The sequence below is a fragment of the Ambystoma mexicanum genome, chromosome 4p (assembly GCF_040938575.1).
Source record: "Ambystoma mexicanum isolate Mex_15411 chromosome 4p, UKY_AmexF1_1, whole genome shotgun sequence".
NCBI classification, from domain to species: domain Eukaryota; kingdom Metazoa; phylum Chordata; class Amphibia; order Caudata; family Ambystomatidae; genus Ambystoma; species Ambystoma mexicanum.
The window spans coordinates 187,076,822-187,090,149 of NC_090927.1; the positions used below are offsets into that span (position 1 = coordinate 187,076,822).

Genomic DNA, 13,328 nt, shown 5'->3' on the forward strand with positions numbered 1-13,328 from the left:
TTATTTAAGCATCTCTGTTCACAAGTGTACACAATAACACACCTGGTATACTCTCCTGCCAGGTTTCATTCAAGCATACTTGTATTATATTTTACAGGCTTATATTCCCTTCACATGCCTAGTATACTCTCCTGCCAAGGCTTCTCATATGTGTATGTTTGTGAATTAGGGTGCAAGTCCCAAACCCGATTTCAATATGCCTGGTATGCCTTCCTGCCAGGACTTTGCCAAACTTCATAGAGTTTTCACTTCTGCAAATATTGGGTTCTTGCCCCTTCCTTGTTGGCTGTTGTCAATGCTTGTTCTTGTTCACTGCTTTCCTAGCTCAGGATTCCCTGGTTTTCCCAGTTTCTTGCTTGTGATACAATAATTGCTTGAAATACAATTATTGCTTGCATAAATGTGCCAGCTCCCTTGTTCACGTTCTCTGAACAGAGCCCTCCCTTCTCAATCCCTGTGCAGTTCACACAGCAAAGCACGCTGGTGTCCCCCTTTGCTTGCCTGGACTCACCAGTAGTTTCTGGCTGCTTCTGCATCCTCTGCGGGTGGCATTTGCTGAAGTTGTCTTCTTTCTCATCGCGTCAGTGTCTCCTGCACTCTCCGGTCTTCTCACTGCTGTGTGTATTGTGGCAGCGGTCCTCCCGGTCTCGAGTCGCTCCTGCCGACATCTTCCTGACCATTCTTCTGCTCTGCTGCATGGCACGACACCTCTGTTTCCCAAACCGTGTCAGGAAAAGAGATTCTCCATCTTCCTTGTTTGTCCTGTGTTTTAAAGTTCCCGGCACAGGTCACATGATCAAAACGACTAGACTGCATTGCATACTTCCTGTTGTTAATCTGTTTTGCTCCTGTCCTCTTCTTCACCCCCAGTGGATTGATAGGGATCAATATGTTTTGGCTTATGGCTTTCCATATCCTCTGCTACACAGTATGCCATACATGTTTGAGAGGGATATAGAACATTATTATTAGTCCTATCAAAGGTGGGGTCCTTAAATATTTTCCATGGCATACCGCCTCCAGTCTCCCGAGCTCGGATCCCCCCGCCCCCCATGTGGTCCTCCCACAGAAAGCCACCGCCAGGGTTGGAGTTGGGCAGTTTCTGCTCTTCCCTGGCCACATGGGGTAAGACTTTCCCCGTGGAGTGAGTGACCGACTTTGTCAGATTCGTCCCACCTGGGCATATGAAATGAGCTTAATTTTTTTTATTCCAAATCTTATGTATAACATTACCTTGAATACCGTTTGAATGAAATGTTACAATATTTGTACTTATATTTTTTTATTTTACGTTTCATCATTAGTGTAATACATGAGAAAGCAATGATTCAAATACCTACAGGATTGATTAGATCCATTATTTATTGGTATAGAGCAGGAGCTCACACAGTGCATCTTCCTTCACTAAAACCCCCTCCTGTAGGCACAGGTTTTGCTGTCCTGATTTTATTTAGGATACAACACACGTTCCTGTTGGGTTTCATTCGAAAGAATTGGCATTTTGAAAGCTTGGCATAACACCTTTGTCACCTACAGATTTAGCAAAATTATACAAGAGGGCGAAGAGTATAGGGGTGCCATGCACTAATACTGGGCTGGACATCCGCCTCTTGATACGCCCAGAACTGCTGTGCAAAGGTATTCAGATATAAGCCCTCATTACAGGAACAGCACATTTTCACGGTGGATCCCAGTCAGCAACAATTACCATTATAACAGCCACTGGTAATCCATAAAATGCAGCTATTTACACCAATAGCCCTCACCCAATGATTTAGTGAAGCACCACTGGTGGTATGTCAGAAGATCCACTTGTATAACCTTTTTCTGGTTAAATGTGATCCTTTTTTGAACCACGTTGAGTGGAATTAGTGCACAGTGTAGTGGTTAATGCTGCTACCAAATAAAATGGGAATGCACTAAAGAATCCGTGCTTATCCTTTTATACATTACATTGCAAAGGTGGTGATAAGGTGGCCTTAAAAAACGAGTTTTTCCTCTGGGCAACCGAAGCGCTTGCACCTCCCCTCTGTATAGGAAAAAACGTATGAAAAGATTTGGCAATTTTTGGTAAAAAAAATATAACATACAGCTCTTGGTGGAGGTAAAAATTGGTGGATTTTAACCTTCAAATCTGTGGCTATTTACCTCTGGGAGTATTCCCTGGGAATCCTGCTGTCAGTATATACCACCAGTGCTGTAATGAAGGTGTTATGTAGTGCTTGGTCTGTATGGTGGAATGCAGTGATGTCATCTGTAGTGTGTGGGTGTGAATGATGGAATGTGTGGGTGAAGGGTCTCTGCTCAGGCAGTTGGAAGCCCCCTGCCTGGGTGATGGGTGTGCCAGTGTTTCTTGTCCTGTAATTTAATTGTAAGCTGTAACCTAAGGAACTGGCAATACACCTAAGAAGTAACCACAGATACCCAAGAGAGTCACTTCTTTTCCTGTTGTATGAAAAGATTTGGCAATTTTTGGTAAAAAAAATATAACATACAGCTCGTGGTGGAGGTAAAAATTGGTGGATTTTAACCTTCAAATCTGTGGCTATTTACCTCTGGGAGTATTCCCTGGGAATCCTGCTGTCAGTATATACCACCAGTGCTGTAATGAAGGTGTTATGTAGTGCTTGGTCTGTATGGTGGAATGCAGTGATGTCATCTGTAGTGTGTGGGTGTGAATGATGGAATGTGTGGGTGAAGGGTCTCTGCTCAGGCAGTTGGAAGCCCCCTGCCTGGGTGATGGGTGTGCCAGTGTTTCTTGTCCTGTAATTTAATTGTAAGCTGTAACCTAAGGAACTGGCAATACACCTAAGAAGTAACCACAGATACCCAAGAGAGTCACTTCTTTTCAGAAGTGTCTGTTAAAAAAGACAATATTTGTAAAAGAACACCTGTTTTATAGATCTAACAAGGCCCAGAGTCACAATAATTGTGTTGTGTTAAATACCTCTAATATCTATTGTGTTGGGTCCAGCACGAGGTGTGCAGTGCCAGCCTGTCAATTTAGTGGCCTGCACCATCTCTGAATCCACCTCCACAGTAGTCACTACCACTGGTATGGAGGTTTATTGGGTGCCCGTTCGGTGGTCCGCTTGCTAAAACATCATTACGCTCTCCATTGAAGGTATGTGCGAGAAAAGACCAAGACGGATGTGGACATGCGTGTAGGTGTGCACACGGGCACCGTTATCGGCGGTGTCCTTGGGCAGAAGCGCTGGCAGTACGATGTGTGGTCAACTGACGTCACCTTAGCAAACAAGATGGAAGCCGGCGGGATCCCTGGGTGAGTTCCACCACACATCTAACCACTTTGTTTTCTGCAAAGATTCTTCCCCATTGGTTTGGAACGAATGTTATGTCCTACAAAGCTATGTAGCTTTACTGCTTTAATCTAAATGTTCGATGTTGGAAAAGGTTGATACAGGTCATGAAAAACAGAACATGATGTGTGAGTAGTTGAAAGAAATGCCACATTTTTTAAAACCTCTCTGAATTTTACTTTGCATTCTATGATTCTTTGCTTTTGTAGAAGGTTCCACAAAAGGAGGGGTCATCAGGGTTGTGAATGTCTACTGCTTATTGCTGCCAGAGGAAAGACCCAGGGATTACCCATCTCTTGACAGCCAGCAACCATAGCCATACACTTGATTAATAGACTTGTATTGTTTTTGAGGAGGGGATCACAAGCAAGGATGGTGTGGCCATATTTTAGATATGTTTTCTTTGAAGTAGACTGTTCTGACATCCTCTGATGGCATCCTGGCACAGACCGACTGTAGAACTCGAAGTTTATTAATGGACTTCCTACTGCATAGTGAAACATAGGTCACCTTTCATTGGACATCCCATCTTATTGCAGCCTACATGATGCCAGATGCAGCCATAGGATATGCAAGGACCTGTTGCAAGGGCAACAAAAGCAAACGGAACTATTGATTCTAGGATTTTCATTCTACTCGAAAAGACAAGACTCCTGCATTTAGCAGCCTGGTAGCAAAAAGTAAATATTTATAGAAGCTATCTTGAGTAGCCTGTTGTAGGCTACTCAAGATAGCCTACAACAGGCTACTACAACAGTATCGGGGTTCTATCAGCAATGCCACCCTTAATGTATTTCATATATAGACTAGTGTAAGGATATCATAGCATTGGGGGCTTGCCATGAGCACGGCCTAATATGCATAGACATCCTGACCCGGCCCCAAAGTAGTGGCCAATGTTGTAGAAGTCTTATCATCACATGCAATTCCTGAGACTGTTCGAACGAGTATATGTGGTTCATATTTATTTATTTATTTTGAAATTTGTAGAGCACACCTAAACCCTAAGGCATCTGGGCGCATAGTTACAAACACTTTAATGCTAGGATGAGTGTTGTGAAAAATGACATGAGCACCAAGCCCAGTGTGTATGATTTACTTACTGACTCAAGCATGCAGCCCATCAGACATCTTTGTCAAATATAGAGTTCTGTATTCCCAAAATGCACTTTGATTTGATGCAAAGCAGGCTTTGATTGATATGGTATTTATAAGTGTTATTTATAATGCGCCTATACACAAGTGTTTCAAGGTGCTTGACCCCACACTGGTGGGGTATAGGGGTATTTATAAAGAGTACAGTCATTGTCTACCAGACTGTCCATCTTCAAGGATCCCCTGCTATCACCAAAACATGTGTCTAGTTATTCTAGGTTTTGATAATGTGCTTTGCTTAGCAAGACAAGCATAAAGTTATTTTACAATATCTACAGGAAGTGATAATTAGAAATGAACGTTGTCAAATTTTAAAAAGTGACAGTTTACAATGTTAGTACAATTAATGTCCTTTTTAGTCCTTTTAGTTTTAGCTATTAGTGCCACCTAACATGTGAAACCATTGCATTAGAGTACAGCTAGGGAGAACTGGCATATGAGGAAGGACACAAAGCTTGTAGGTGGTGTAAGGTTATTTAATCACTCATTGACTGCCCTTGGTCATGCTAATACCGATGGCTATTCCCACCCACTTCCTTCCCCTCTCTGCCAAAAACACGTCTTCCTGGGATCTCTTTGAGCTAGTTTTATCAAGCCTCATCGCTACCTGCCAGTGTTTTTTTTCCAAAGCAACCTTCTGAGAGTTAAAGACTTCATTGGAGCAGTAAACACGCTACTGATGCAATACACATTTCTTAACCAGTTCTGCCTTCAGCCATTCGATTTATAAGCACTATGCATGCCCTTCAATGCAGCCCTGTGAAAAACAAGCCTTGGCAAAGCAAACATTTTCGGCTTGTGTATAAGTATTGGGCATTTGCCAGGCACTGCTATCATATACCTTGGTGTTCGCACCAGTTTGCAGTGGCTACTATTGATGGCCAGTTAATACCACTACGGCAGAACCAACTTGGCACATGCATTTCCCATGCCCACCCAAACGCCCAAACTGTTGGCATTGCCAATGCTTGTTAATTGCCTTTTTTCTGAAAATATACACTATTTTATCTCTTAACATGTCCTTGCATCTTGAAAAGGGTTGCACCTGGATTAAAAGCACTCTGTCTAATGCCCCGGTTCGAGATGGATTGTCAAATCTCACCTTAAAATCTGATGCAAACTTATGATCCAGGGTAATGATGTGTTTATTCCACAAGATCTTATTAACCCAAGTTTTTCCAGCTTTGTGGAAAACAGCACTGCTTATGCTGATTTTTAAAGGGAGCGGGGGAACAGACTGCTCCCAGCAATTTATAGGCTGATCTCATTATTGGACTCTACAAATAAGAATTTTGCCAATGTACTCTTGGGAGAATTACAATGTTGGGTTGTCAAATCGGGATGGCTTGACATGTATCAGTCTGGATTCAAGAAAGGTGTGGGGATGGTTTTAAACTGCTTTATGATTGCTATTGGATAGGCATGCAAGGGTTTCGGTAGATCGGTCTATCTAGCCTTCCTTGATATATCTAAAGCTGTTGATTGTGTTAACCGAGCAAAACTGCGGGAAAAAATGATACGCTATGGCTGCCCCCTGGCTTTGGTTAGTATTTTAATAGCCTTACATCATGAAATAGAATAAAGATAAGGTTAAATAGCCAGGGGGGGCTTCAGGAGATGGGGTTGCACCAATTGCGGCCTTCGTCAAGGCTGATTTGACTCCATTTGGCCTGCAGCGGTCCATTGATGGTCTAAATTCTTATTTGTTGAACCTGGACTTACATTTGAGTGCTGAAAAATCTTAATACCTAATGTAGAAAAGTCCAAAAGGAAGACTTTTAATTGGAAACTAGAGGGACAAAACTTGGAAGTGGTTGAGCGAATTATTTGGGAAGTTACATCTATGCAAGAAAGGGAAAGGCAGTTCTTTCTAAGACTCTTACATCAGAGTTTTTAGCGGCGGCCATTCAGCTACAACAATTACATTTTAAATGTGGTCGATTTTCAGTTTTACCTGTTTTTTCTACAAGCAGAAAATACTTCCACGATTGACCTTGGGAGTTGAAATCTGTGACAAAGGTATAGACTGGAGTAAAATGGAAGCTATGGTATGGAGGAAAGTCCTTCATTTGCCCAATGTGGTCCCTATGGCAGGTATGAGACAGAATTGGGCTTGGTCACTCTTCAAGCTCCGGTTGACTGGAAAGTGTTGCAGATATATGAGCAGAGTTTGGGAGGCATATCGACGTATGTTGAACTGGACACACCCAGTACAGTATATTTCCATTGTTCCATCATGCTAAAACGTACAAGTAGAACATTGATAAGAATGTCGGAAATGCCCCTGCCTCTTCCCCCACCTCGGATGAAGCCATGTGCTGTTCCCCAAATCGATAGGCTGCCCCCCAGGTGTCATTAGCATTAATAAGGAGCTAACTAATTCTGCAGTAAATAGCAGGTAAAAGAAAAACTAAAATCCCACTATTAAAAAGAAGCATTTGGTTATTAAACGTAACAGTGGAAGGTCTTGGTGCACCGTGGGACAGTTTGAAGGCACCCAATAGACCATCATTTGGAGTCTACAATATTCATTAAATAGGAATATAGGCAGTAGTAAGACATCAGGATCTAGGGCACAGCTTCAAAAGGTCAAGAGTGATGGATCCGGTGAAGAGGCTGTGCTCATTCCAATGTCGAAACCCGGACACATTGGTCATTCGCAAGCAAGGATGTTTGCAACCCGTGCAAACATGAAAGAAAAATCTTTAAAGAAGATTTCTGACTGGGTTGACATTTCTTCTGAATAAACGATAAAAAATAAAAATGAAAAAACATGGAAGCACCCATGTATCCATTTACATCTGGTCACCTCACGAATCAATCAAAAATGTTGAGGCGTCTTTTACTTGCAGGTACACGTACATCTTTAATTATAACACTTGTTCGCTTTATTAAAGGACTATATGTCATGTTAGGAGAGCCTTTTATACAGGGATTCTAAATTATTTTTGGTTCTGCCTGCATTTACATTTATTGATGTAATTGTTGTGCACATACTCCCTTATTTGACCGCGTGTGTTTACACATTTAGTAGATGATAGTATTGTGATACCTTTTTGTTTTAACTCTGAAAGATAAATTTGTGTCTTCTTTTGTTCTTTTTGTTAATATGTATATACATTATGTGTATGGTTTTGTGAACCAATCAAAAATAAATACATCTAAAATAAAAATACATCATTTGTCCAGTGTTTTCAGAAGCTTAAAAAAAGCAGGGCGGGTCTACCTCAATGAAATTCTAGGAACGCTTAATTAGCCCCAAACACAATCAATCATGGGAGGAGCCCCAAAATGGCATTTTGCCTGATGCACCATGAATAATTTAGACAGGACTTGATCAGAAGTGAATGTGGTCTTCTGTGCTGTGGTTGCTCCCCCTCCTCAAGTGTGAAAAATAGTCTTCTCGTTTATAAAATGTTTTTCCCACACTAGTGTATTCTCATGCAACCCCCCACGCCCTCCTCTCCTGCAGTATTTCTGCCCTGGTCCCACATTTCTGTTCATAATTCTGTTTGAAGCGCGGTAGCAGCCCAAGATTCGCTACATGTTCTCTGATGTTCAGTACAAGGGGAGGCGTGTATGCTGATGTACCTCTGTGTACCCTGCAGGCGAGTGCACATCTCTCAGTCTACCTACGACTGCCTGAAGGGGGAGTTTGATGTGGAGCCGGGGGACGGAGGCTCCAGATGCGACTACTTGAGGGAGAAGGGGATTACGACGTACCTCATACTGATGCCAAAGCAGCCAGTCAATAAGAACGGCATCAATGGTGTGGTAGGTACCTTTTACGCTGCAATACCTTGTGGGGAGTGGCCGGAGTTGAGGTCAGTAAGATCGGGGAAGGATACTCAAGAGTGCCTGAGATGATGGTGCAGGTGGAATTGCCAGAGAATATGTGAGGTTAAGCAGGGCAGAACTGCAAAACTTGCCACATCATCAGAGGGAGGGAGGGCTTATGCCCCTCTACTTACCAAAGATATCTAAGATATCTATGGTGAGGGCGCAATGTGCGTGGCCCTAAAGGGAGAAGTGCATAGATGTCGTATGTGGCAGAATGGGCCAGCATGAGGGCAGTGAGCAAGGGTAAAGTGGGCAAAGCTCTGCTACATGGTGGAAGGGGCTTGTGTGAGGTCAATTGGTGGGTATCCTCAGTGGAAGGAATGTGGATCACTCTTACGTAACAGAAAAAACAAACCAGAATAGCTTAAATAGAAGGAACTTGCTAATGTAGCATGATATATCCTACATTCCACATTGGTCAAATAGAACTTCCCTACATTGTGCAGCAACACTGGTGAGGTTATACGTATGATGCACTCCATATCAGTATGTGTTCACATGTGGCAAGGCCCCTCCCTGTGGTGCTGCCTGGATGATCTAGTAAATCTGGGAACCTGCAGGCGGCAGCTTGTATATATAGGGCAATGTTTTTGGATACCTTAATAGCGGGTTTCTCCACGGGGCGATCCAGCTAAGGGAGAACGTGTCCAATCCTGACCAACACTGTGGTATGAGGGAATTCAAGGAGCACAGGACAGACGGAGAGCTGCCAGTACACTGACTGACACTAACCAATCGGGGAATTCCCCAAAACAGAAAGCCTCAAATGTTAAGGATCGATTGAGAAGATGCTTCAGGATCTTATTCTTTGGGAATGTGAGTACTTTGGGAACAAATGCATACAAGACTATCGGAAGTCTACTTATGCTTTCTGGTTCATGAACTTTGTGAAAGTAATCAAGCTGATCCAGGGTCATTTTGAAGTACACATTCGGGGAGTTATAATGGGAGGAAAATGGGGGCATGGATCTCTCAGCTTTGGTAGGGTACTGGTGGCTGGGAATTAACTTTACCTTCTCAGCGAGTAGGTTCCAAAGATGGGTGGAAACCTTCTATCTGTTTGGTCTAGAAGAGAGGTCAAATTAATGAGTGGTTGTGATCGCCATGAATTGTTTAGAAGTGGTGGAGGGAAATTCCTGAGAATCCAGTGGTTGAGATTTGTATGGTTAATTCCATGAACCTGATCATGTTGAGCTAAAAAGAACTTGTGTTAATCGACCCTCTTTTGCTTCCTTCTTCTTTATTATAGAAGCTGTCCCTGACTTCATCTCAGGGGAATTCCCCACTGCTGATCAACACAAAGGAGTGTAACGGTAGCATCAACACCACGTGCACAACCCCGGATGAGGGTGAAGAGCTGGACACAAGGGTGGGTACCTGTTTATTATTGAGCACATATCTTTGTCTTAAGAGCAGAAGCAAGTGGTTTCGTTTGGGGATTTTTGAGGGACTCCTTTTCATTCTCTCTGCTTGATGGCAATGGTCCCAATTCACGTAGGTCAAAGGGCATGACCCTAGCTCCAAGTAATTGACAATCATGAGCCAATGGCTGACCGCATAATCCAGCTTATTAGTTAGTTGATGAGAGATTGTGAGGACATGAGTGAATCATTTGGGAGAGAAGATCATACATGGTGTCATATGTGGGATCACCAGTGAGCTCTGTTATGTTATTGGGTTTTGCTGCAGCCCATATTTTGCTATTTGCAATACCTCTTTGGGTTTTATGTCTAGAAAAGAAAAAGGGAGGATTATGGGTGGAATAGAGGGAGCGGAGCAGCGGTTCCTATACGATCATCTATGCCGGACAGGTCGTGTGCTATCGGTGGGTATCTGCAGGTGATTTGCTGCGGTGTGGATTTGTGTTTCTCTGGGTGTTGATGTTCAGCTTGCCAGAGCAGGTCACCTGGGATAATGAGGTGGGTGAGAGATTAACAAGGGCTTGATTTCTGTGAGGTTCTCTTGGCCGTGGGTTAGGGTAGGAGAATGAGAGTTGGCTGACAGCAGCCAAATGTAATTGCAAATCTTGCATAATAAAGCCAACGGCAAGGACACTGTAGCACTCGCCAGTTATGAGTCGGGCTTGTGTTGATATTGCATCTAGGTTCATTCAAACTTATTTTTTTTCTTTAGCGAGTCACGTACCTAACTCGGGTTTAAGAATGCAAAGTTATTGGAAATGGGTAGCTCTTCATTTTGGTTTAACGCTCATTTGAAACCATAATGGTTAATTAAAGTATTTAATTGCAATGTAGGTGTTTTTAACCACTGTGCATTGATGCTTCTGAAGGGCTTTGATGCTTGCCTTTACATTGTCAGTGAATGTCATTTCATTTTTTCTGTGATATACTTTTTACAATAAACATCTGATTGTGCACTTCAGTTAAATCAGTCAGTTTGCCTGTTGATGTTTTTTTCTTTCATGTGTGTGGTTACATGATTGTGGAACATTATATCCAGGGTAGCAAATGGGCCAGAGCGAGACGTAGCCGCGCTCTGGCAAAGAGTGTCTTGCCAGAGCCATGCTCTGTTGCTAGGCCCAGGGGCTTGCCCAAGAAACTCCCAGACCTGCTCTGAAGCAGAGTTCTCGCACGTACCAGCTTCCAGCACTACAACAGCAAACCACGCTTTATAAGACTCGGCACTGAAGACTAAATACAGAAACAGCCAAATCCTCACTCGCTGTGTTCAGCTGTTCAAATTGATATATATGTATTGCAATTTAAAGCCATTTTGTTAGGGTGAGTACTGTGACCAATTAAAACAGCAGAGTGCAACCTCCATTATTCACTCAAAAGGGTTTGTTTCTGAATTAGTATAAGACATGTTTCAAATTTAAACTTGTGGCTATTCATATGTTCCCATAATGCTCTTTGCTTTTATGCAAATCGCCAGAATTGGGTTCTATGAAAAGATGCTGTGTAGAGTAGCCTGGGACCACGAATCTGGGCCACACCCTCCCCTCCCCACGGCCCTGCCCCTCCAAGGAGGAGAGAGTTCCCCCAGTACATGTTTTCAATTTCCAGTACTGGTTATATCGCAAGAAAGGCTGACCGAACCCTCACCAAATTTATCAACCTTTCGTCAACTTTGTTTTTCACAGAATGGTGTTCAGCATTCTTTCCCCAGAATTAAGGTTTACTGAGTATCTGAATGATAGAGGTATTTTCGCGCTCTGAAACACTTGTGTACGAGCGCGATAGAAATAAAATATCAATCAATTCTGACATTTGAATTTCTGACTCTCAACCCTCAAAGATCCAAAAGTTCAAATGTTTTCTTAGGAGTATTTTCATCAAATGCCACCTGTCAGAATTCAAAGCCCCCATTCAGGAAACATTGAAACCTTGAAAAGAATGAGAAGAACGTTGACGTGTTTTGGCGCCCACCCGTGCTGGATCACTAAAAATGCTGATGCATACACTTTTTAAGGGCGTTTGTGGCCACATGCTCCATGAGAGCCTTGACTGTGGCACAGTGGCAGGATTTGGAAAGTCCATCCAGTTTTGCCGTCTGGATCCAGACTCCCCAGAAAGCTGTAAGAAACATCTTTGGAGGACATGTCTGGTGAACATGCAATGCTGCAGATTTCTTGCGACACCGGTGCTTGATGGAGCTGTCTGGTAAGCCTGTTCCATGGCTGCTTGGGTAGGCAATACATGCATGTACATGCATGCACCTATCTGGATCTCAATGTACCAAACAGGTTGAAGAAACACATTTGGGGGGATGCTTCATAAACACAGTAAGCAGCTATTAGTGTCAATCTGTATTTGGTGGACCTGCCTGATTAATATGGTGAAGATGTTATGCAATCCTTGAATGGAGGGCCTCTCTACTTGATATGGCCGGCGGCCACATGTGTCCAATAGACCAGGTTGCTGCTGCTAGTGCCCGAAATCAGTGTTTGCCAGACCTGTCTGAAAAAGATGATCCAAGGCTGTCTGCTCGCAGACATGATATGATATGGCATTTATAACGCTCCTATACACAGGTTTTTCAAGGTGCGACGAGGCAATGGAGGTGTACAGAGGGAAGACGGACAATGATCTCACTAAGTCAGGTGACATTGAGATTGCACAAGTGCAGGGGAGGTGGGGAAGTGGAGAAGTGTGAGGTGGAAGGGCGAGGGGGAAGTGCAGTACATAGGATAACAGTAATAAATAGAACAATAAATAGGAACAATAAATAGGAACAATAAATAAGAAGTGAAGCCAGCTGGTGGCAGGTGCAAGGGTAAGTGCTGACATCAGGTGTCAAGTGCTGGTAGGGGGCTGTGGGATACCGAACAGCCCCAGAGTGCAAGGGTTGCCAGGGGGGTCGGTGCAGTTTCAGTTTCAGCCAGGAGTTCAGCAGGGGAAAGGAGAGAAAGCAGAGGGAAAGAGGAAGGTCTTGATGTGCTTCCGGAACCAGAGATGGTTCTCCTCAATTTTCAGAAAGGCAGGGAGGCTGTTCCAGAGGGAGGTCCCAGCCGAAGAAAGAGATCTACCAGCAACTCATTGCTTGGAGAAGCACTGACCCTGAGGGAGTTGGAGGTGGATGAGCGAAGAGCTTGAGAGAGAAGATATATAGGAAGAGAGAGTTGAAGGTATTGAAGACCCAAGCCCCAGAAGGCCTTGTGGACAATGCACAGGGTTTTGAACTTAATCCTCGCAGCCACTGGGAGCCAGTGCAGAGATTTCAGTATTGAAGAGATACGATCCCTGGGCTTGAGGCCAAGGACAAGTCTCGCAGTCCTGTTCTGGATGAGTTGCAGAGGTTGGTGAGTAGAGGCAGGCAGATTTAGAAAGAGGCTGTTGCAGTCATCCAGCCTAGAGAGAACCAGAGCTCTGGAGACAGTGAGATTCTGGGGGAAGGAGAGGAAAGGAAGAATACCTCTGAGGAGGTGCAGCTGGTAGTGTGACTTCTTAGAGACTCAGAGATGTGAGGAGAGAAGGAGAGTGTGGAGTCGAAGATGACCCCGAGGTTTTTAGCCTCACAGGTGGGAGCAGGAAGAGGGACAAGAGAGTCCGG

General features: G+C 43.6%; 1 protein-coding gene across 1 annotated transcript in view; it reads left to right on the forward strand.

Annotated features, from left to right (window-relative positions):
• The window catches only part of ADCY3 (adenylate cyclase 3), an 851,194-nt gene that overhangs the window by 573,685 nt on the left and 264,181 nt on the right, over positions 1 to 13,328 (forward strand). The window contains exons 6-8 of the mRNA XM_069605674.1: positions 3,125 to 3,283; positions 8,084 to 8,249; positions 9,565 to 9,684. Of these exons, the coding sequence (XP_069461775.1) occupies positions 3,125 to 3,283; positions 8,084 to 8,249; positions 9,565 to 9,684 (445 nt within the window). The remainder of the gene's footprint in view (positions 1 to 3,124; positions 3,284 to 8,083; positions 8,250 to 9,564; positions 9,685 to 13,328) is intronic.